We start from the raw sequence: 20,772 nt of genomic DNA, 5'->3' as shown, positions 1-20,772 counted from the left end.
TGCCACCAATGTAGCAAAATAGGCAACAGCCCAATCCAAAAACAATTTTAAAAAGTGAGTCAATTTGTGTTTTTTCTTTTTTTATTCAAAAATTATCTTCATCAACAAAAAGAAAGAATAAAACTTTACATTTATTAGAACAAAACTACTATAGTAAATGAGGGCACTAGAATGAGCCATGGTGTGGAGAGTGTGAAGATGGGAAAATACAAAGAAACAAAGGGTCAAGGGTGGAGAATCAACATGAACCCTGTAACAACTGGCTGAGAACAGCAGCCCTGCGAGTCGTAAAAGAAAAAGTAGAAATAAAGTTCTTATTTCATAAACTTGTGATGTTGATCTTGGAGGATTTTGGCAGAAGACTTGGCGTCGTAGAAAAGCTCGTTGATTTCTTCTACCTGCTCCCTCTCAACGTTCTCTTTTCCCTGAACACGGCCTAGCAGGCTGGCCGGTGTCAGCAGCTGTACAGCGTACCTGAGAGAAATAAAAGCCACTTAGTATAATCACACATACACATATGCAGTATACTTTAGTACTATTTTTCTATATATGTAACTCTTGAGTAATATTCAGGTTATGTTACTAATTTTTTGGTCAAAGAACTGCTTTCAGTCCTTCTTCTTTATTTGATAATTGTGTTCCTTCTATAGAAAAGGCTGGTCTACAGTGGATGCTCGAAGTAAAGCTTCTCCTTTCTTCAGTCTATTCAGTGATCTGCAGCGCACATCCTTACCTGAGGGTGGTCTTGGTGCCGATCTCTGCCAGGTGTGTAAGAGCGTCCTCGCTGATATTTATCCCCTCGGTCTGAGCGCGGATCTTGATGATCTACGAAACACAGCATCGTTAGTGACACGCGTACAGATGCAGGTGTCAAAAACCCATGTTGATATCTGATTCTCACCTGCTTCATTTCCTGCGTTGTGTACAACATGGTGCGGATTATCATGACTCTGTCCAGCAGGTCCAGAGGAATCCCGTGTGGAGAGCTGATGTCCTCCGTCCCCCTGGTGAGAAACAAATGATTGTTTATGCTACAAATCTTCCATCTTAGCACAAGAAATGTTCTTTTCTGTTGAATCTTCACAAGATCCCCAACCTGATTAAACAGTTTCCTCTGTTAGAGGCGAAAACGACGATGGGGGCGATGGTGCTCTCGAGTGCTCTGTGGAGGTACGTGAAGCATTCGATGTCGAGCATGTGCACCTCGTCCACAAACAGCACGCCAGGTACGAGCTCTGCCACGCCTTGGTCGATGTAGCGGTTCACCACCTTGTTGATCTCAGCACGCAGCTTATCTAAAATGAGAAAAAGAGAAAATGTAATGAATACAGAGTAAAAGTCAACTAGTGGAGAAGCCAGATGGTTATCTGTCAGGGCGCTACCTGTGATTTCTGTCTTTTTGGGCTTCATCAGCTGTCCCATCATGGAGAGAATGTCCTGGCCTCCCTGAGATCAAATAAAGTAAAATAAGATAGAGCTTCATTGATTCTGGAGAAAGTTCTTTTGCGAGAGATTACTCAAAATAACAGTAACATAAGGGTAAAAACAAATGCATATTATACTGATATTAAATAATGAGCAATTCTTTAGAAAATATAGGGGTTGGTGCATCAAACTGGCAGTGAATTTTGTGAGATATAAACAGCTGCACTGATATTAACAAACAGCAATCTGCAAAAACATACCTGGGGTCTGGCATTTGCAACATCCAGGTCGTGCAGTGTGACATCTTGGACTATCTCCTTCTTTTTGTGGACGTCACCTTTGGGCAGCGGGACGTACTCCTCTGCCTCCAGGTCAAACTCTGTAGCAAAAGTGTCACAGCGACCTTGTCTCTGCAAAGACACAGTCAGAGAGGAATGTGTCAGTAATAACAATTTACAAAAATGAACGTCTCACATCGCTCTGGACAACAGTCAAACAAAAGACAGCAGAGGGGAACAGGTGTGTGATTGAAGCCAGTGCCAGCCCATTGCAGAGAGGAGGGCATGTGGCTGAGGGATGAAAGAGCCTCAGAGGGCAGCTCGTGATACGGCTGTCAACAGTAACAAATGTGTCGTCCAGCCCTCCTCCTCTGGCCTCCGACTAGAGCCGACCTGCGCCCCCTCGGCCCACCTGCACCGATTAAAGGAACCGTCATCGCGGCCTGTCAACGTAGGCCACAAGCCCCCGCTGCTGGAAAAGAGGCATTGTGGGAGATGGAGAGATAAAGGGAGCATGAAGAGCTGCAGGAATGAGAGAGGCTCATTCCAGAGTACAGTAGAAATGCAGTGGAGCTTTCATGCAGAGCTGAAGGAGATGAAAGAACGCCACCATGAAGGACTGGAGAGGACGTGCAGGACAGAAAACGCTAAACTTCTGTTTAATAAAACATTTATCATTTTCGATGTGAAATATTTCAGTTGTGAGTTTCTGAATAAAACAAACTGGCAAATTAAACTCGTCTGTTTTTTCCGAAATTTGTGAGTTGTGAGCAGCAGTGGAAGAAGCATCAGAACCTTACTTAAGTAAAATGATGTAGGTATCATCAGCAGAACTTACTAAAAGAATCAATAGTAAAAGTAAGGTTGAGCTTATTTTAACTAATTGGTACACTGTTGGGTAATTAAATCATACCTACAGTTGTATATCATACTTGATAACATCATCATATATTGGTAGTTTTGCTGTCCTGTGAGAAACATACATCTTGAAAAAGTCAACTTTCATGAGCTCAGAAAAACAGCCTGTTTTCAGCTTTGTGAGGATGCCAGCTAATCTAAGCGGGTTTTTAAATACTTTAGCTGAAGATATAGGAGAATTTTCTCAAACCGTAAAGGAATACTTCATCCTCCACTTTATCACAAACATTCAAAATTTGGAAATACATGGTTTTCACTGTACAGGGTGGGTATGACAAATTGTAATCTGAAAAGCACCTAGTAACTAAAGCGGTCGGACAAATGTAGTGAAGAAAGAAGTACAATTTCTTCCTCTGAGATGTAGTGAATAGAAGGACAAAGCTGCATAGAATGGAAACACTCACGGCAAGTACAAGTACATTGAATTTGTACTTTAATTTGTACCAGTACTGCATTCTGTTAATCCATTAAGCACTTCTTGGCTAACTACCTGACTATCTCTCATGTCTTCTTGGCTATAAATCATGATCATACTGCAGAATGTCTCAAGACTCTTAAGTTAATATACTAGTCACATTCTGATAATATGAGGGATAAACACATGAAAGCAATGTAGCGATACCTTGACAGCTCCACTGTTGGCTTCGATGTAGATGACATCTCCCACTTCAACACGCTCTTTCTGAAGGCTCTCATAAATACTGGGGTCCAGCTAAGGAAACAAGACAAGAGGCTTAAAGTAAAACACAGGTTCTAACCTTGTTCATCAGTGTTATTACAGCACATTAAACGTTAATTCTGAACATTAAGTTAATCTTCCAAAGAAGCACTGAATCTCTTTATTAAGATGGTCCAAACAATTTGTCGGTGACATTTTAAAAACATATCAAAATAAGGAACCACATAATTATCTTAGAACCACATAAAGATTCTAGCTCTCAGTCTGACCTTGAGCTGCTTCGTGCCTTTGCCGGTCTTCAGACCGATGATGACGTGGCTGATGGTTTTTCCGTAGCCGCCCATTGGATTCTCAGTCTCACAGGGGGTCAGCTCAGTCACCTCTCCTTCATACACCTCTTTTGTTTCTTTGATGCGCAGCCCTGAATGTGGGCGACATCACAGTACAGAGTGAGGACTCAATCAGGCCTTTATGTTCCTGTATCAACTAAGCCGCCACATCCTTCAGTCTACCGAACAGTGCATTTTATTACAGAGACTGAACGTGTGTGCGTGTGCCCATGAAATGTCGGGGCATCATCTCGTGTAACATGATCACTCTCTTGTCCCTCTTTCATGTGGCCTGTGGCACTGAGTAGGAGCAGCACGCAGGTGGCTGATCCATGGTGGTGAGGGTCAGAAAGCAGTGCTTAAAGCAGGGACTGTCTGTCACAGTGCTCTTATCGACAGAGTGATGACAACTTCAAAATGAAACCCCCTTCACTCCCCTGTGGATCCTGTTCTAGGGGAGGGGCAAATGGGCTGATGACCACCTCTCCCTCTACCTAAGCTCCGATTTCCTTCCCTGCGACAGGTACCATCAGCAGCCCCTTCCCCCTCTCCGGCCTTCCTTCCTTCTCAACACCATTCTCATAAATCCTCTGTCAAGTGTTGCATTTCAGCTCATGAGAACAGTGTGAGCAGGACACCTTGTTCTTCCTGCCCAAGGACTCCTTACTGAGGGAATGAGTTGAACTTATAAGGTCTTTTTGCACCAAGCGATAATCAAAGTAGAGTACGAGTACAGTTTTGGTTTTATGTGCTGAGTTATGACACAGCTTTCTCCCTCTCTTATGTTGCCCTAACCGAAAGCAATAAATGAGGATGGAATTTGTTTGAATGTTTTTTAATCAACCGACCTCTAAAAGCCTATCAAAAACAACATCCTAAGTAACATTGACTTGTTTTGACAGATGGTAGGAAATAAATCATATTTAAGCGACACTCACCGATGGCCCTCCTGAAATTCTCCATCAGGACTTCTGTTTTTTTGATCTCAGATGAGTAGACCTCACTGCCAACCATCGGGCAGAAAGGGACCTTATTTCCCAACTCCTGTGCTACAGCCAAGGCGAGGGCAGTCTGAAGCAGAACAATAATCTAAACGTCACAATCTGCAGCAACAAAAGTAGCTGGATTCAATGAAGCTTTGCTGCTGTCTTTCTTGTGAATCAGCACAGCACACTTACCTTCCCTGTACCTGGTGGCCCTGCCAATAACACTGCTCTTCCTGCCATTTTCTTTGAACGGATCAGCTCAACAATGATGCCGCAAGCCTGGAGAGTGAAAAAAGTACCGTTATACATTCGGAACATGTTAACAGGACACAACTGCTATACAGTTAGCTGGCTGTGGGATACCAACCTGAGTTGAGTGCTATAAATTGACTTCAAAGCAGGTGTGTGTTGGATTACTGCCAAGCACATAAGTCAACACATTTACTGTACCTTGTTGTCGTTACACCTGCCCTATTGTCCATACCATTAAAGTAAATTCAATACAGAGCCATGGAAGCTGCATGTCACACCAGGTTTATATTTTCACACACTGAAATCAAGCAGTGATAGTAGCTCCTGTAAATTCAAATTTCTGCAAAGTTTCAATTCTATATTGTAACCCCTAGCCTATCTGTCCATATGTGTCACTATATTGTCTATATATCATATTTAAATAAAATCAACATGGGTGCTGTTAGTGTCTATACAGCAGATCCATTGGCTTCTACATTCAACAATACATTAATTATCTTTGCTGGTGGGCGGCGGCGAAGACCAGTTAAAACAAAAAAAATCAAACTTTTAACATAGCATATTAAGACAAGAGAGATTATGAATGAATATTACTTCCATTTAGGGTGCACTTCTTTTTCTAACCCCTGACCTGACTATGAAACAGCGACACCACAGTGCTAACGCAACCCAGCTAGCTTGTTGGTGCACCTTACCGACCGCAGTGAGGGAAAATCATCCATACATTAATCCCTCAGCTCTTGAGGTCGTTCCTACATATAATACAAGTATAACGTAGGTGCAGTGAAACATGAATATTACCTCTCTTGCAGCCTCCTGGCCGACGAGACCACATGCCGACTGTTTAGCATTCCCGGCCTCGTCTAGCCCGAGTCCTTTGACATGACTGTGAGAGGCGATCCGCTGAGTTTTTGTGGTGCTTTTTACCTCCTCGATCTTCATAGTTACTGTTAATTTGCAAATATGGGATGTAAAAACTTCAAGGCAGGTTTATGGTGAAGAAAAAGCCTCCTGTGCCTCAGATTATTTCTCACCGCCACAATCGGCGCGGAAACTCAAAACACAGGGAAATCGGTTTCCATGTGGGTAACTAGGGAAAATCAGCGGAAGTGATACCTTGAAGTACCGCCCATTTGGACTTTCTAGAAAGACTATTGGACCGTGTCGATTCATACGACACGGCCATTGGCTAAAATCACTGTCATTAATTTCATCCACTCAAAACCCCGCCCTTCACAGTTTTTACTTCCGGTTGTGCTTCAGTAGATTTGTCGTAGTAGAAACTGCTAGAAACTTGTCAAAGTGTGATTGAGAGTGTCAAATGAATGCAGAATTTAAAATATAGAGAGGTTTTCGTCAACCCGTCGACGTTTTACATTTAAGAGTTAATCACAGAGCCAATATGGCAGGTCAGTTTTCCCTCGTTTTATTTATTGTTAGCTTAAACGCCGTTCCGCTTTAGCATGTTTTTCTGAGGATGGAGTGCATTGTCACCAGGGAAGTCGTTTCTCTCAACTGTTTACACGCTGAAGTAACGCAAAAGTCGTACTTATAGCTATCTATGTTTTGTAAACCCCAAACAAATTGAAACAGCTTGTTATTGAATGTTGTTGAATGTGCTAATGAGTGGATGCCAACGAAGGAAAAGTAACGCCGTGTAATGTTTCTGTTGGAGCTGAGTTCAAGGTCCAGCTCAGAGTAGAGGAAAAATACACACGCTAGTCAACATTACATCACACCGGTGTCAAAATGTCAGAGTCTGCTGACAGTCGCACCAAGACGTTAAATTTCAACATCGGGGTCCTCGGGCATGTCGACAGCGGGAAGACATCGCTCGCCAGGGCGCTGAGCAGCACCGCCTCCACGGCTGCCTTCGACAAGAACCCGCAGTCCCGTGAGAGAGGCATCACGCTGGACCTCGGTTTCTCCTCCTTCACGGTGGATCTTCCGGATCATCTGCGGGACAGCGAGGGCCAGAAGCAGTATGACAGCCTGCAGTTCACCCTGGTGGATTGTCCGGGTCACGCCTCTCTTATTCGGACTATCATCGGAGGTGAGCTCTCCAAAGTTTTGCTGCTAGATGTCACAGGTGACAGTACATGAAAAGGTGGTAAACGGCAGCCCATACCTTTCTAACTACACTTAATTGGCACTTTATTAGGTACACATATGCACATCAGCCCTGAAATATTCTACCTTTGTGTCCACCTCATTCATATCAATGATGGTAGATAAATATTAGAAACACCTCTCACTACACTGAGCAGTATAACCTTCATGGAGCTGGGATTAATTGAAGGACTGGTAATTTTGACTGCATAGTTTGAGTTAATTGTAGGTAATAAACTGGCAACTGAGTTTGTATCCTAGGGGTAGACCAATAAACCCATTTAAAAATGTGCTACTTTGGCTCTGATACAACATCCTCTCACACAATTTCCCGCAAAATAATATCTGAATTGTAACGAGTCACGATTTATAGCCTATAAACACTGAGTAATCTGAATCTGCAAAGTAATTAGTAACTAAATTCAGCAAATTAATGTAGTGAAGAGGAGATATAAAGTAGTAGAAAAAGGAAATACTCAAGTAGTTGATTTGTTCTGTTTTTTTCATATTGGTTTTTTAGTCTCCTTGATCGGTATTGGCCCTGTAAAAGCCATATTGGCTGACCCCTAATCTATACAACTAAGATGAAAACATGCCTCTTAAATAGGCCTTTTTCACAGCTGACATTCTGACTTGTCATAGCAGGAAAAGCACAGGTGTTACCAATAACATTAACAATGGCTCAGTTCCATTGAAGTGTCTCAGTTGGCTGTAATAGTGTGACAGCAAACCAGCATACAGCCAAAGTACCTGTAGCCTTTTAACCTTATTTACAGGCACACATCACCCCAGACGTAAAAAAAACACAGCCATAAACTGGAAAATGGTTTGACTGCAAACTAAAAAAAAAACCCAGAACAGTCAATTGAGCATCTGACTTTAAATTTGAAGGGATTATGTCCATAATTAACACAAACATTGATCCTACTTGGTGTCATTGTTTTTCAATAACGATATCAAAAGATAACGTACTGCGATATTAGCACCAGTGTGTCAGTAACACATCACAATACAACATGAGATGATAGATTATTACATGTGTCATTATATGTTCTTGACAAAAACTGGTTATCGAAATGGCACAGTCATGGTCACTGGAGGATGCTGCCTTCACTACATCCTCACTGTTATCACGCACAAATTTGACCTTCTCCAGCAGAGGGCGCCATATCTCTGATCATGTCATATTGACTTGTATGGTTGGGAATATGAGGAGAAATAACTAAAGGGGGGCAGCTGTCCAGAGATAATGAGGGACACTCTTTTACTTGCTTTCTCTCTTAGTCAATCTTGTGTCAACCAAGATCCAACATTTTGAAGCTCAAATAGTGTAACACAATGCAAATTTGGTAGAAGTTATGGTTTTGGTATCAAAGCAGACTTGAGGCACTCGAACACTGAATGCTGCTGAGCCGTGTAACCGACATACTAAATGAAGCCTATGAGCCAGTGGGGTGGCACATGCTGTAGATTAGGGAGGAAGGAAAGTATGGTGATCGGGGTACGTATTTAACTTCCCCTCCTGTCCCATGTGGGGAGAGCACAGGAAAGAGAGGGAGCCAGATAGAATGAGAGAAAAGAGGGGAGCACAGGAAAGAGAGACTGCCAAAGTCAGGAAAAGAAAAGAGCAAAAGGAAAGACAACCAAGTGAGCTGCAGCTCTAGTTTCAACCCTCTAGCCTTTTACTCTGTCTTTGCCTTTGTGCACCCCTCCCCTAATTTCTCAGCTTGTTCTACTGTTATTTTTGGGTATCTGTGTTCCTGTTTGTATTGCTATTGTCGGCTTAATAGTCTCTTTACAGTCCATACTCACAGCTTTTACATCTTTGTTTAGATACACACCAAAAAAGCTAGGATGTCTTTAACAGCAAATTACTGTGTTGCTGTTGTTGTTCTGTTTCAGCTTGCTGCTTTTCACCATCTTCCTTATTGTTTGAATTTTCTTCCTTCTGTAGGTGCCCAAATCATTGACCTGATGATGCTGGTGGTGGACGTGGTGAAAGGGGTGCAGACTCAGACAGCAGAGTGTCTGCTGATAGGCGAGCTGACCTGCCCTTGCATGGTAGTCGTCCTGAACAAAATTGACCTGCTGCCACCCAATAAGAGACAAAGTGCCATTGAGAAAATGACCAAGCGACTTCACAAAACACTGGAGAACACCAGGTCTGTATTAAATACAAGTCCAAGAGTGAATCGGGATGTGTTTAGAGGTAGTGGCTGTGAATTGTGGGTTAGGGCATCTCATGTAGTCCCCAATGGCCTGGGATTGAATCTCTTGTCAAACTTCTTCATTCATTAAACATTCTGTCTCCCTGTCTGCATTCCAGCGGTCAGTCTGTCAGGCCCACTTGTTTTTTTATTTGAAGTAACTTTAATCATTACCTCAACATCAAAGCATGAAGTAGTTCCAATATTTTTTCTGTTGGCCAGATTTAAGGAATGTCCAGTGATTGCTGTGGCAGCGAAGCCTGGGGGCCCGGAGGCTCCTGACACAGAGGAGCCACATGGAGTGCCAGAGTTAATAGAGGTAAAGTCCGGAAACACGCGGGTCCCCCTCCATTGTTACTAATTTAGCTCAAAAGAGCACATAAGTTCTCACTTATGAATACTGCACTTTAAGTGAGTTGATATTGTTCAAGTGGTGGTATAAAAGTAAAGCAAGTGCTCGGCTGTGTTTACTTATTCTACAATTTAAACTAACAACGATGCTTTCTTTGCTCAGTCAACGAAGTATACTTGACCAACTGAAAAGGATGTTGACGTTATGTGTTAATTACTTTATAAAGTGAAATAGTAAACGAACGTTAGATATCAGATAGAAACATATTATGTAGGGCCATGTCCCCCGCAACATTCAGGCTGTACTGATGTCAAGCTCTCTCAACAAACTGGGAAGTGAATCAAAACTTCAAGTACGGCTGGCGGTACCCAACACAGTATGCTGCAGTTGAAAAGATGATATCCTTTTACCTTGGCTGTGAATTACAGCACTATGACTCACAGTTTATGGTCAAATCAGCACTTAAAACACAAGAGACAATGTGTATCAGGCACACCAAAGTCAAGCCAAGACAAAGTCAGACTTAGCACTGATGAGTTATGGATCTAATTATCTGGTTTTTATGTATGTGTGACCCTGCAGTATTATGACAGCAGTTGTCTTTTGGGTTATTTGGGTAAATGCGTCTCTCTTCTTGCCCTTTTTTCCGTCTGTCTCAGCTTTTGAAGAAACAGACATACCTCCCTCAGAGAGACCCCGGGGGTGACCTTCTGATGGCTGTGGATCACTGCTTCTCCATCCGTGGTCAGGGAACAGTCATGACTGGAACCATCCTGCAGGGGTCGTTGGCCATCAATGACACTGTGGAAATCCCAGCACTAAAGGTATGCTCCAAAAAAATGGTCATGAATTCTGAACGTCTGATATTTACAAGCAAGTAACAGAGCAGAGCTCTGGAAATTCTTAAGTAGAAACCACAGAGTTTTCGGAAGTTCAGAAGTTGACTGGAAGTGGGCAGACAGAGGGAGGGATGGCCGAGTGGGTTCAGAGGATGTGTCAGTTTAATGTGAGGGAAGGATGAGGGGACTGGGGGGTGGACTGGCAGCACAGGAGTTGGGTAATTTAGACCAGATGCACACGTCAGCTCCGCATAGCAGTTTGGTCTGCAGTTTTTATGTTCACCTCTTGGTGGCAGCAAATGGCTAAATTAACAGTTTGTTACAGAACCTTGATTTGTGCCACTGCTGTTGATTTGGTCAGTGTTTGTAACTAACTAACAAAAACAACCACAGAAACAGGGGGGTATGCCAGATCCCAAAACCATAGATGGGTCGATAGATAGGTATCTTTTAGTTGTTTATTTGTATACTTATGATTTGTTTGGAGATGTGTAGTTTGAACCAAACAAAGCACATCATCAGCTATAATTAAGTTTTTACCAAAGCCTGATAGTATCTAAATACATATTCCAGTCAGGAACAACACAGAATGTTACTTTGTGAGGCCCGAGTGGCAGGAAAAGGACGGGCAATCCTTAGTGATGTATCACACCCTCTCTGTCGTGAATATGAGTTGTTATCATCTGATTGCAGGTACAGGGTACAGCCTTTGCGCACCTCCCTTGCCCCAGAGATCCTTTATATCTCCCAGAATAGCTCTGTTAAACAAATCCTTGTGATATGGGATGTGTGTCACTTACATTTTGGTATATTTACATTCCTTGTCTGTCTTTGATTGTGATCGTTGTAATGTTGTGGTTCTGTATTACAATTGCCACAGACCCAAAAAGAATTTCTGAAAGGATGATAAACAAAACTAACTAATAGGATTTTCCACCAAAAGTGTAAAAAAAAACTTGTAAAAAGCCTCAGTATATATATATATGTATATATATATATATATATATATATAAGTATATTATATTTAATTTGACAGTCTTTGTCATTAATTGTCAAAATTAAGATTGTGAAAAATGGCTATCTTACCTTATTAAAAAATAAGAAGCATAAACTGCAAGTTGTGCATATTGAATAGGCTGTTTACTTACATATGTGAATACTTTACTGACAGAAAATCTTAATCCGCTATAGTCCCTTTTGCTTTAAATATGTTAAAAAAAACATCCCAGTACTGTGGAGATAAAAAATGTTTTGATGATTTTTTTCCCTGTATTTAATCTCATGCTGTATACTATGTTTAATAGCTCATTTTTACATGCAACATTAAAATTTGACCTGATGAAATTGTTAAATAGATTAAATATGAAACTAATGTGAGATATTGACATATCTATGCTTTTTGACATCAGGTGACCAAGAAGATAAAGTCGGTGCAGATGTTTCGGAAGCCAGTGTCTGGGGCAATGCAGGGGGATCGTGTGGGTGTGTGTGTGACACAGTTTGACCCTAAACTGTTAGAGCGGGGCGTGGTGTGCACCCCGGGGTCCCTGCGCACCCTCTATGCAGCTGTTATCTCCGTGAGGAAGATAGGCTACTTTAAGGGATCTCTTGCCACTCGTGCCAAGTTCCACATCACCGTGGGTCACGAGACAGTCATGGCGAAGGTGACCTTCTTTGGCCTGCCTCCTGTGGGTGCCTCAGAGCCCCCCTCAGACACTAAACCACCTCCGCCACAGCCCTGCTCACTGGAAACACCCTTCACCTTCGACAGGGAGTACTTCTACCAGGATGAATATATGACCAGTCAGGGTGAGGCAAGTTCAGGACCTGACCCAGACCAATGGGCTTTGTTGGAGTTTGAGCGGCCAGTCACGTGTCCCTCACTCTGCCTGGTGATTGGTTCCAAGTTGGACACAGACATCCACGCCAATGCATGCCGGTTGGCCTTCCAAGGCCGTCTGCTGCAGGGGTTTGAAGATAAAGGCTATGCTGAGACTTCCCTGCCCCGTCTGCGCATCTACAAGACGAAACACAAGGAGGGACAGGTGGAAAGGGTGAGTGGATCCTACAGAGTTTATTTAAAATGTCTTTTTCATGACTGTCATTTTCTCTGATTACCCTTGAGTGTTGCCCTTGCTCTTCTGCCCTCTCTGTCACCTTGTGCTCCTTCTTCTGGCTCTGGTTCTTCTTTGAATGTTTCTCATTGCTGGTGGCACTGGAGCGTGCCTCTCAGACAGAGCCCCCATTGTGTATTTGTAAACAGACACGTACACACAAACAAGAATGCATATTCAGTCCTGCGAGCAGCGTGAGGCACGGATGGGTGCGCATGCATGCCTTAGCATGTGCTGTGACATTGAGGTGTGCGTGGGTGGCCGCCTGACGCCACTAGGCCTGTCTAGCTGTCAGAGGCTGGCAGTGTTTGGACACACCTGAGTGGCACAGGAATACCCACATGACTCACCTTCACTTCTCTCTGCCTCAGCATCTTTCTCTCTCACACACATATTTGGATTTTTCTTCTTGGTGTGATTTCTGTTATGTTCTATCCTAAATCCTGAGTTCAACTTCTCACCAATCTGATCTCATCTTCTCTAATTCTGTTGTTGTCTTATTGACTTAAACATCTGATCTTACAATTTTTCAAAAACTCAACAGTTCATCTGTAGACGCACTGAAGATGTTATGGTCTTTTCTTTCTGCGCTGTACAGTTAAGTTTCTCTGTGTGCAGCCTCGTGCAGGGTCAGATTTAGGTCAGGGGTCAAGTGTGTGAACTAGTTTCCTGCTGTTAGCACCTCAGGCTGTTGACAGCTCCAGTCAGTGACTCAGGAGCAGAACAGCATGCGCGGGAGGTCAGACAGTGGTCACATGACGTTACATTTGTCGCTCGTCTGTCTCCCTGAAAGAGACAGTAATGTTTCAAGACTTGAAAATTCCTTTTTCGCAAAAGAACACATTGCTGGCATTGTTGAGATATGACTGCCTCGTCCAGTCACAATTCATACGGTCTGTCAGACGTGTACAGCAATTGTACAGCAACTTTTTTAAATCAGCGCATCAGTCACGGTTGAGGGACGTCAGGGTCAAATGTTCAGGAATGAATGAGGGTTTAGGCAGAAGAGAGAGGAAGAGCTAGCTGTGGGGGGTGAGTCAGAGACAGAGTGGTGCCCTCCTGTTATCAGATTAGTGGCGGGTTAGTGATGGATGATAAGAAAGAAATACAAACAAATATAACATAAAATGTGCAGGAGGATGAAAGAGTGAAAGCGAGACAGCCAGGCGGCGAGCCTCGAAGAATGTGACTGACTCTCAGTGAGTGTTGCAGCCGATGAGGGCCCAAGGCAGAGGATCAGCTCCTCTTCCTCACACTGTCATGATGATGAGTGAAATCAAGGAAACCACAAGATTGTGAGACCAGAGAAAGGACATCTTGACATTCTCACCATAATAATTAGATCACATGCTCACACACCATTTAACAAGTACTTCTAATCATGTTTGTCACATTTTGAGCTTATATATCTGTCTCATAAGGCTCTCACCCTCTCTCTTGTGCTCAGGTGACTGACGATTACACTGTGATCGGCCGCAGCCTGTTCAAGAAGGAGACAAACCTTCAGCTCTTTGTGGGGTTGAAGGTCACGCTGTCAACGGGCGAGACCGGCGTTATCGAGGGCGGGTTCGGACAAAGCGGCAAGTTCAAGATCAGGGTACAAGGTAAGGATTAGGGCTGCAACTAATGATTATTTTCATTATAGATTAATCTGCTGATTGTTTTTACAAGTCATCAGCTAATAGTTTGGTCTAACTTGGTGCCCCAGTAGCCCACTTGGTAGAGCATGTGCTCCATATAGAGAGGTTGTGTCCTCAATGCAGCAGCCTGGGATGAATCCCAACCTGGCTGCTTTCTTTTTCGCTCTTCGTCTCTCCTGTCAAATAAATCCATAAGATGTCAAAAAAAAAAAGTTGTTTAAAATGCTCATCACAATTTCCCAGAGCCCAAAGTGACATCTTCAAATTGCTCCTTTTGTGCAACAGACAGACCAAAACTTTTCATTTACTTTCATTAATGGCAAATAAAAGCAGCAAATCCAAATATTTAAAAAGTTGGAATCAGCACATTTCTGACATTTCTGCTTGAAAAACTACTAAAACACTTAAACGAATAAAAAAAAAAGTTGGCATTTCCAATTTCTTAATCAACTAATTGGTTAATTAAAGATTAGCTGAATTGAAGCATTAATTATATGTTCTACAGATTATCACCTCTGTTGCACTAGTAGTCAAACCAACGATGCTGTTTATTGCAGTGTCTGTCACGCGTATCATCATTGTGTTAGCTTAGTTTGACATCGGTCAGCACAGACAAGTCTCCCTCTTCATCAATACACACACCCAAAGCACTTTCTCCTCAGATTTTGGGGCTCGGCGGACAGTTTTCAGGATGCGGTAAGAGCGGTAGGCCCGACATCCTGAGCCACATTCCCAGAATTCCTCTGGGGATTGCCTGTGTTCCGGGGGAAGTCTGCTCCATGTTTATTTTACCTTCTGTTGCTCCGAGCCCACTGCTCCACACCGGGGGGGAAGAGAAAACAAAAACATGTAGAAAGAGAACCTCACCTACATCCTCTTCACTGCCTCACACTCGCATATGTTCAAAAGCCTCAGACACACTGACACACACATCTTCATGCATGAACCTAATGTAGACATCCAGTGTGGTGTTCATGTGAGACTCCCTGCAGGCATTAGGATAAAGATTCCACTATTCTGCTGATAAGGGGTAGGTCAAATCATTGATACAGACCTATATCGGTTCACAGTCTGTTACAGTACTTGATCAATCGGTTTAACTGTATTTAGCCTTTAGCCTGCTGACCTTCTAACTCTGAAGATTTCCTTTATGGCAGTGAGGACTTTCCAAGCTTTCCATGCATGATGCAACTCTCTGAAGTAGTTTTATTCCAGTTGTACATAAAACTGAAAATACTTCATAATGCAGTGAGAGTCTGTTTTTTTTTTTTTTGGTAATACGTGACTTGTTGCTTTTTGTCAGTATTCATAATCTGTCTTTTCATGCATACAATGACGAGAATGCAGAAGTCACAGGTCATTGCTTTTCTGTTGTTCATAACTACAGCTCATACCTACAAGGCTGCAACTGACGATTACTTTCATCTTTTCAATCTGCTCACTGCTTTCTCTAATATTCAGTTAATTCTGTGGTACATAATATGTCAAAAACTGTTCAGAACAGTTTTCCTGAAGCCTTAGTCAAATTGCTTGTTTTATTTTTTATAACAGTCCAAACCGATACCTACCAACACTACAGATTTTCACCAGTCTCCGTATAATTCGTAACGATTTTGTGTTTCTCCCTTTTAGAGCCTGATTCAACATGAGTATGTTTTGGATGATGTTGTCACTTTCAAAATATGTGAATGAGGAAATGCATTGTAGTTTGTTAATGAACATTAGAGTCAAGGTATTAATCTCCAATTAAAACCAATGTCTTAAGCTCTTGAATGGTCACTATCTCAAGTTTCTATCTGCTCCAGAGGCTGAGAAACAAAGGTTTTAGTGAACTTTGACAAGTTTTTCCAAACAATGCATTAGGTGTTAGAATACATTTTCAATGGGGGTCCTAGGTTTTAATGGATTAGTGATACAAATGTTGTGGTACCTGGCAACCCAACCCAGAGGCTTGAGCATGTGCAACGTGTGACTTGTGTCACTCGTCATTTGTTTTGCTGCTGTAAATGGATGAAACAGGTGCCAAGAAGAAGAAATATGCTTCCAACTTTCATTGAACTTAGAGCAAGACTTTCCCCTTTATTGCCATTTGCCCTCTGTCTCACTTCCCCCTCCTCTTGCTTCCACTCTGCAGACTGATGTCATGCATCAATTTGTTCTCCCTCTTAAGCAATGTTGGCTTGTCACACACTTTCTCACAATGTCTTAATTTGCTGTGATATTTTATTAGATTTTAGATGTTGACCTCATTGTACATTTTTTTTACAGGTTTTATTTAAGTTATTTTACAGTTACATCCTTGTATTTATTCTATTAGTCTGTTGTGTCGGGTTATGGGGTTATATGCTGATATCCCAGAAAATCTCCCTCTCTTTCACTGCCTAATGTTGGCAGGTATGCAAACCCCCAACATTCATTTGACTAAAACATACAGACAAATGCAGCAAATCTAAACATTTAAAGCCTTGAATTAAGGTACAGTCCTGCTCACCATTATTGGCACCCATGAAGTTTAAGTACATAATGTGGAATATCTTCTGAAAAAAATGAATCAAGTGAAACATTTTTTTTCTATAGAGAACTCGTGTTTGATACAAAAGAGCAAATGATAAACAACAATTTAAAACAATAAACAATGGGAGGAAAAAATAGAAAAACTTAAAGCTTGCTGTGTCACTGGTATTGGCACCCTTTGTTGTAAATCAGTATGGAAACACATTGTGACTCACCTGTGGTAAATCACAAATGAGAATCATCTGTGATAAATTGTCTGTGCCCATGTGACATGAATTAGCCAATGAATGATGACTTCCCTGTTTTAAAAAGCCATCTGTTATCCCCTGTTCCTTTGTCACAATGGTGAAGACAAAGGAGCTGTCTGAGGACATCAGAAGTGCGATAATTGGCAAACACAAGACCTCCAAAGGGTATAAGGCCATCTCCAAAGACCTTGGTGTCCCTGTTTCAACAGTGCGTAATGTTATTAAGAAGTTTGCCAAGCATGGAACTGTCAAGAACCTCCCTGGGCGTGGGGGGAAGAGAAAAATTGATGAGAGAAGTCTTCGAAAGTTGGTGCGAATGGTGGAAAAAACACCACGTCAAACATCCAAAGACCTGAAGGCCAACCTGGAACAGTCTGGAGTCATGGTTTCAACAAGTACCATACGCCGCACACTAAACCAAACAGGGCTTCATGGGCGAAGGCCAAGGAAGACATCACTGCTGAGGAAAAGACATAAAAAGGAACAACTAATCTTTGCCAAAGAGTACCTGGACAAACCACAATCCTTCTGGGAAAATGTTCTGTGGACAGATGAAACAAAAATAGAGCTTTTTGGCAATGCACACCCACAGTTTTTTTATAGACTACACAATGAAGCCTACAAGGAAAAGAACACCCTACCAACAGTTAAGCATGGTGGAGGATCCATAATGCTGTGGGGCTGCTTTGCTGCATCTGGTACTGGAGGCCTTGACCGTATCACAGGAATCATGAAATCAGAGAATTATCAAGAGATTTTAGAGCGAAATGTCCTACCCAGTGTAAGAAAACTTGGTTTGAGTCGAAGATCATGGGTCCTCCAGCAAGACAAAGACCCAAAGCACACATCCAAAAGCACGCAGGAATGGTTGAAAAGGAAAAAATGGACTGTTTTAAAATGGCCAGCCATGAGTCCTGATCTCAATCCGATTGAAAATCTTTGGTATGAGCTGAAATCTGCCATTGGGGAAAAGAAACCTGCAAACGTTCAAGAGCTTGAACAATTTGCAAAGACAGAGTGGGAGAAAATACCAGCTGAGAAGTGCAAGAAGCTTATAGAAGCGTATAAGAAACGTTTGGAGGCTGTCATCACTGCCAAAGGGTGTGCAACCAGATATTAAAGAGGGGTGCCATTATTGCTGCACATGCTGTTTTTTCTGTTTCTTCTTTGAAATTGCAATATGTAAGTTGAAAAAACAATTTTCTTTGTTAAATTACTTTGGACCTCCGATTAAAAGATCCTGATGATATAAATTTGGTACATTTCCATTTATTTCTGACGATACTGTAGAGGTTATGCAAATGAAGGGGTGCCAATAATGGTGAGCAGGACTGTATGTTTGTGGCAGGTTTCTGTCGAACAGCTTAGGGAGACAACGAGATAAACATTCCTCCATATTGTTATAATACAGTAGTTTAAACCTCGTGTTATGTTGCTTCTCCACTGATCCTGATTTATTTGTCCACCGAAGCCAATTTACCCATAATTGGTGCTTATTAGGTTTTGATTTTTGACCCTCTCTGGTGAGTTTGCTACTCATGATGTCTGTGTTTCACATGCACTTATCTTTATTCTAATGCTTCCATATCAGTCCCGTTTCCCTTCAAGTCTGTGCAGTAGTTTTTCTACACATGTCTTTTAAAAATACTTAGAAATGTATTTGAGGACAAAGTGCAATTTCTACGCGTCACTTGTATGTGAACACAAATCATTTAAGTTTGGGTGTGTGAGTGTGTTTTGTGGTGGCTAGTGGACATTTTCAGCTGATCATAGATAACAAGAAGAGATTTCTGGCTGCGCTGCAATCATAACAACCCTCACATTGGCATAACGATAACAAGAAGAATGCTGGCGCCGTTTTGTACGTGAGGTCAGACAGCCTGCGTGTAAAGCAGTGAACCCAGAACATTTCTTACCATCCGTGTGCAAAACAGCAAGCACACAGCCAGTTTCTATCCTCGAAAACACACACACACACACACTCACACACATAAAGAAAGATATCGAATGACGGATATCGAATTTGTGGTGCATGCATAAGCAGCGTCGAACAGCACCTCTGCATTCACAGGAAGAAGCCCCAGTGAAGGAGGAGTTAAGTATGAGCAGATAGGGGAGACTAACCCAGAGACTCGAGCAGCAGCTGAGATCTGGCTCTGTGCACATTTTCATCAGTTACATCAGGAGGATGAAGGCGTCAGTTGATCTCGAGGTCAGCACACAGAAGCACTGATACAGCACCTACTGCACACATAACAGGGGAGAAAAGATCTGTATCAGCTATCAGATATACAGTACCTACACTGAGATGATTAATTTGACCTGAGTACTGTAGGACATGCTGGAGGACAGTATGATCAAGATTAATTACACAAAGGGGATATATTTATATAATGTTTCTTGATAATCACCTTGTTTACTTTTTACCTTGACCTGCCTGTTTGTTTTCTTCAGAGGGTCTTTGCCCAGAAACCAAGCAGTTGTTATCCTCCACTACTAAGAAGAAAGGGAAGGGTGGAGGCAAAGGTGGACCAGCAAACGAAGAGGAGCCCAAAACAGATTCGCAGCCTGTTAGCATTAATTTACATTTCAAGCGGTATGTCTTTGATCCTCATAAAAAGATGGTTCAGTCTTGACACTGTGTCACAGTGCTTCAGACAGGCAGTTTCAGGGGTCCTGTAGAGGTGAGGAGAACACTGGCCTCTGTATCGGGGGGTGTGATAACCTTCTTCTATCTGCCTCTTTTTCTGGGGATGGAGACAGTCTGCTGAGATGCAATGATTGTGGGAATGCTGAACGCATGTGAAACAATGATTGTTTTATCTCCCTTTTATGGAGATGGACTTTAATCCAGTTTGCATCATCACATGGGTGGAAGCTGCTCCTCTGCTGTTGATGCATTTGAGTTGTTTTATATAAATCAGTACTTTTGATCTTCTGAATCAATTCTTTTGACTTGCAGCAAAACCTTTTTTAGTATGTTTTCCCGTTCAGCTGAGCCTTGATTGGCATACACATTTTACAAATACTGAACTGAGGTTTCCACAGGCTTGTGCTAGGCTGCAACTAACAATATTTTTTTATCGATTAATCTGCCTATTATTTACACGATCAAATCATGCAGTCTGCAAAATGTAAAAAAATTGTGAAAAATGCTCATCACAACTTCCCTGAGCCCAAAGTGATGTCTTCAAATTGCTTCTTATGTTAATCCATCAGTCCAAAACCCAAAGAAAGGACATTTACTGTCATAAATGACAAAGAAAAGCAGCATTTAAGAAGCTGGAACCAGCTAATGTTAGACATTTTTGTTTGAAAAATGACTGAAATGATAAATTGGTTATCAGGATAGTTCTTTTGACTGCCTAATCGTTTAATTGACCAATTGTTGCAGCTCTAGTTCACTCAGATCTCTGTACTCACTGTCTGCTGGGATAAAGGCCATGTTATGTTTCAACCTTGGATTAATTTAGGGGTTGCTTTGTGATTTCAAAAGTATTTGTTTATATTTTAGTGTTTTCATTTCATTACTTTCATGGGAGTTTGTAGCATTGCATTTTACCCCGAGTAGCAATTACCCCAGATATTGCTTGAATTAAGTTGAATATTGACATTTTCAGAAAGAAAAAATAAATCAAACTTATGCTGAAACTCTGCCATTTTCTGTGTGATCATTGCTAATGCCCTTGATGAATTTATGAGTAGTTATGTTTTAACAAACAGCAATGTGAAGTACTGCTATCTGCAGTTTGTATGTGCTCACTGCTGCATGTGTGCAATAGCCAGAAGAGATTATCCAGATATTTAATGACAGCTCATACACACTGAACCCTAAATATCAACCTGCAGTTCTCTGTGGTTGGTTTGTTCTGCTGTCTTACT

The 20,772-nt window shown here is 42.0% G+C and overlaps 2 protein-coding genes across 2 annotated transcripts; one reads left to right on the top strand and one right to left on the bottom strand.

Annotated features, from left to right (window-relative positions):
* Positions 1 to 63: 63 nt before the first annotated feature.
* Positions 64 to 6,150, bottom strand: ruvbl1 (RuvB-like AAA ATPase 1). Its single transcript, XM_073469021.1, has 11 exons — positions 5,669 to 6,150; positions 4,808 to 4,894; positions 4,568 to 4,700; positions 3,570 to 3,721; positions 3,244 to 3,333; positions 1,686 to 1,835; positions 1,383 to 1,446; positions 1,097 to 1,295; positions 902 to 1,004; positions 734 to 825; positions 64 to 474 (listed from the first exon to the last, which is right to left on the bottom strand). Exons 1-11 carry the CDS (start codon positions 5,807 to 5,809, stop codon positions 315 to 317), a joined length of 1,371 nt encoding a protein of 456 aa, XP_073325122.1. The 5' UTR covers positions 5,810 to 6,150; the 3' UTR covers positions 64 to 314.
* On the top strand, positions 6,137 to 20,541 carry eefsec (eukaryotic elongation factor, selenocysteine-tRNA-specific). The gene is made up of 7 exons (XM_073469020.1): positions 6,137 to 6,920; positions 8,931 to 9,138; positions 9,406 to 9,502; positions 10,195 to 10,359; positions 11,784 to 12,428; positions 13,936 to 14,092; positions 19,345 to 20,541. Exons 1-7 carry the CDS (start codon positions 6,617 to 6,619, stop codon positions 19,524 to 19,526), a joined length of 1,758 nt encoding a protein of 585 aa, XP_073325121.1. The 5' UTR covers positions 6,137 to 6,616; the 3' UTR covers positions 19,527 to 20,541.
* The last annotated feature ends 231 nt before the right edge of the window (positions 20,542 to 20,772 follow it).

This window comes from Pagrus major, chromosome 6 (assembly GCF_040436345.1).
Source record: "Pagrus major chromosome 6, Pma_NU_1.0".
Classification (NCBI taxonomy): Eukaryota; Metazoa; Chordata; class Actinopteri; order Spariformes; family Sparidae; genus Pagrus; species Pagrus major.
The sequence above is the reverse complement of the archived record's forward strand: the minus strand, read 5'-3'. Positions and strand labels throughout refer to the sequence as shown.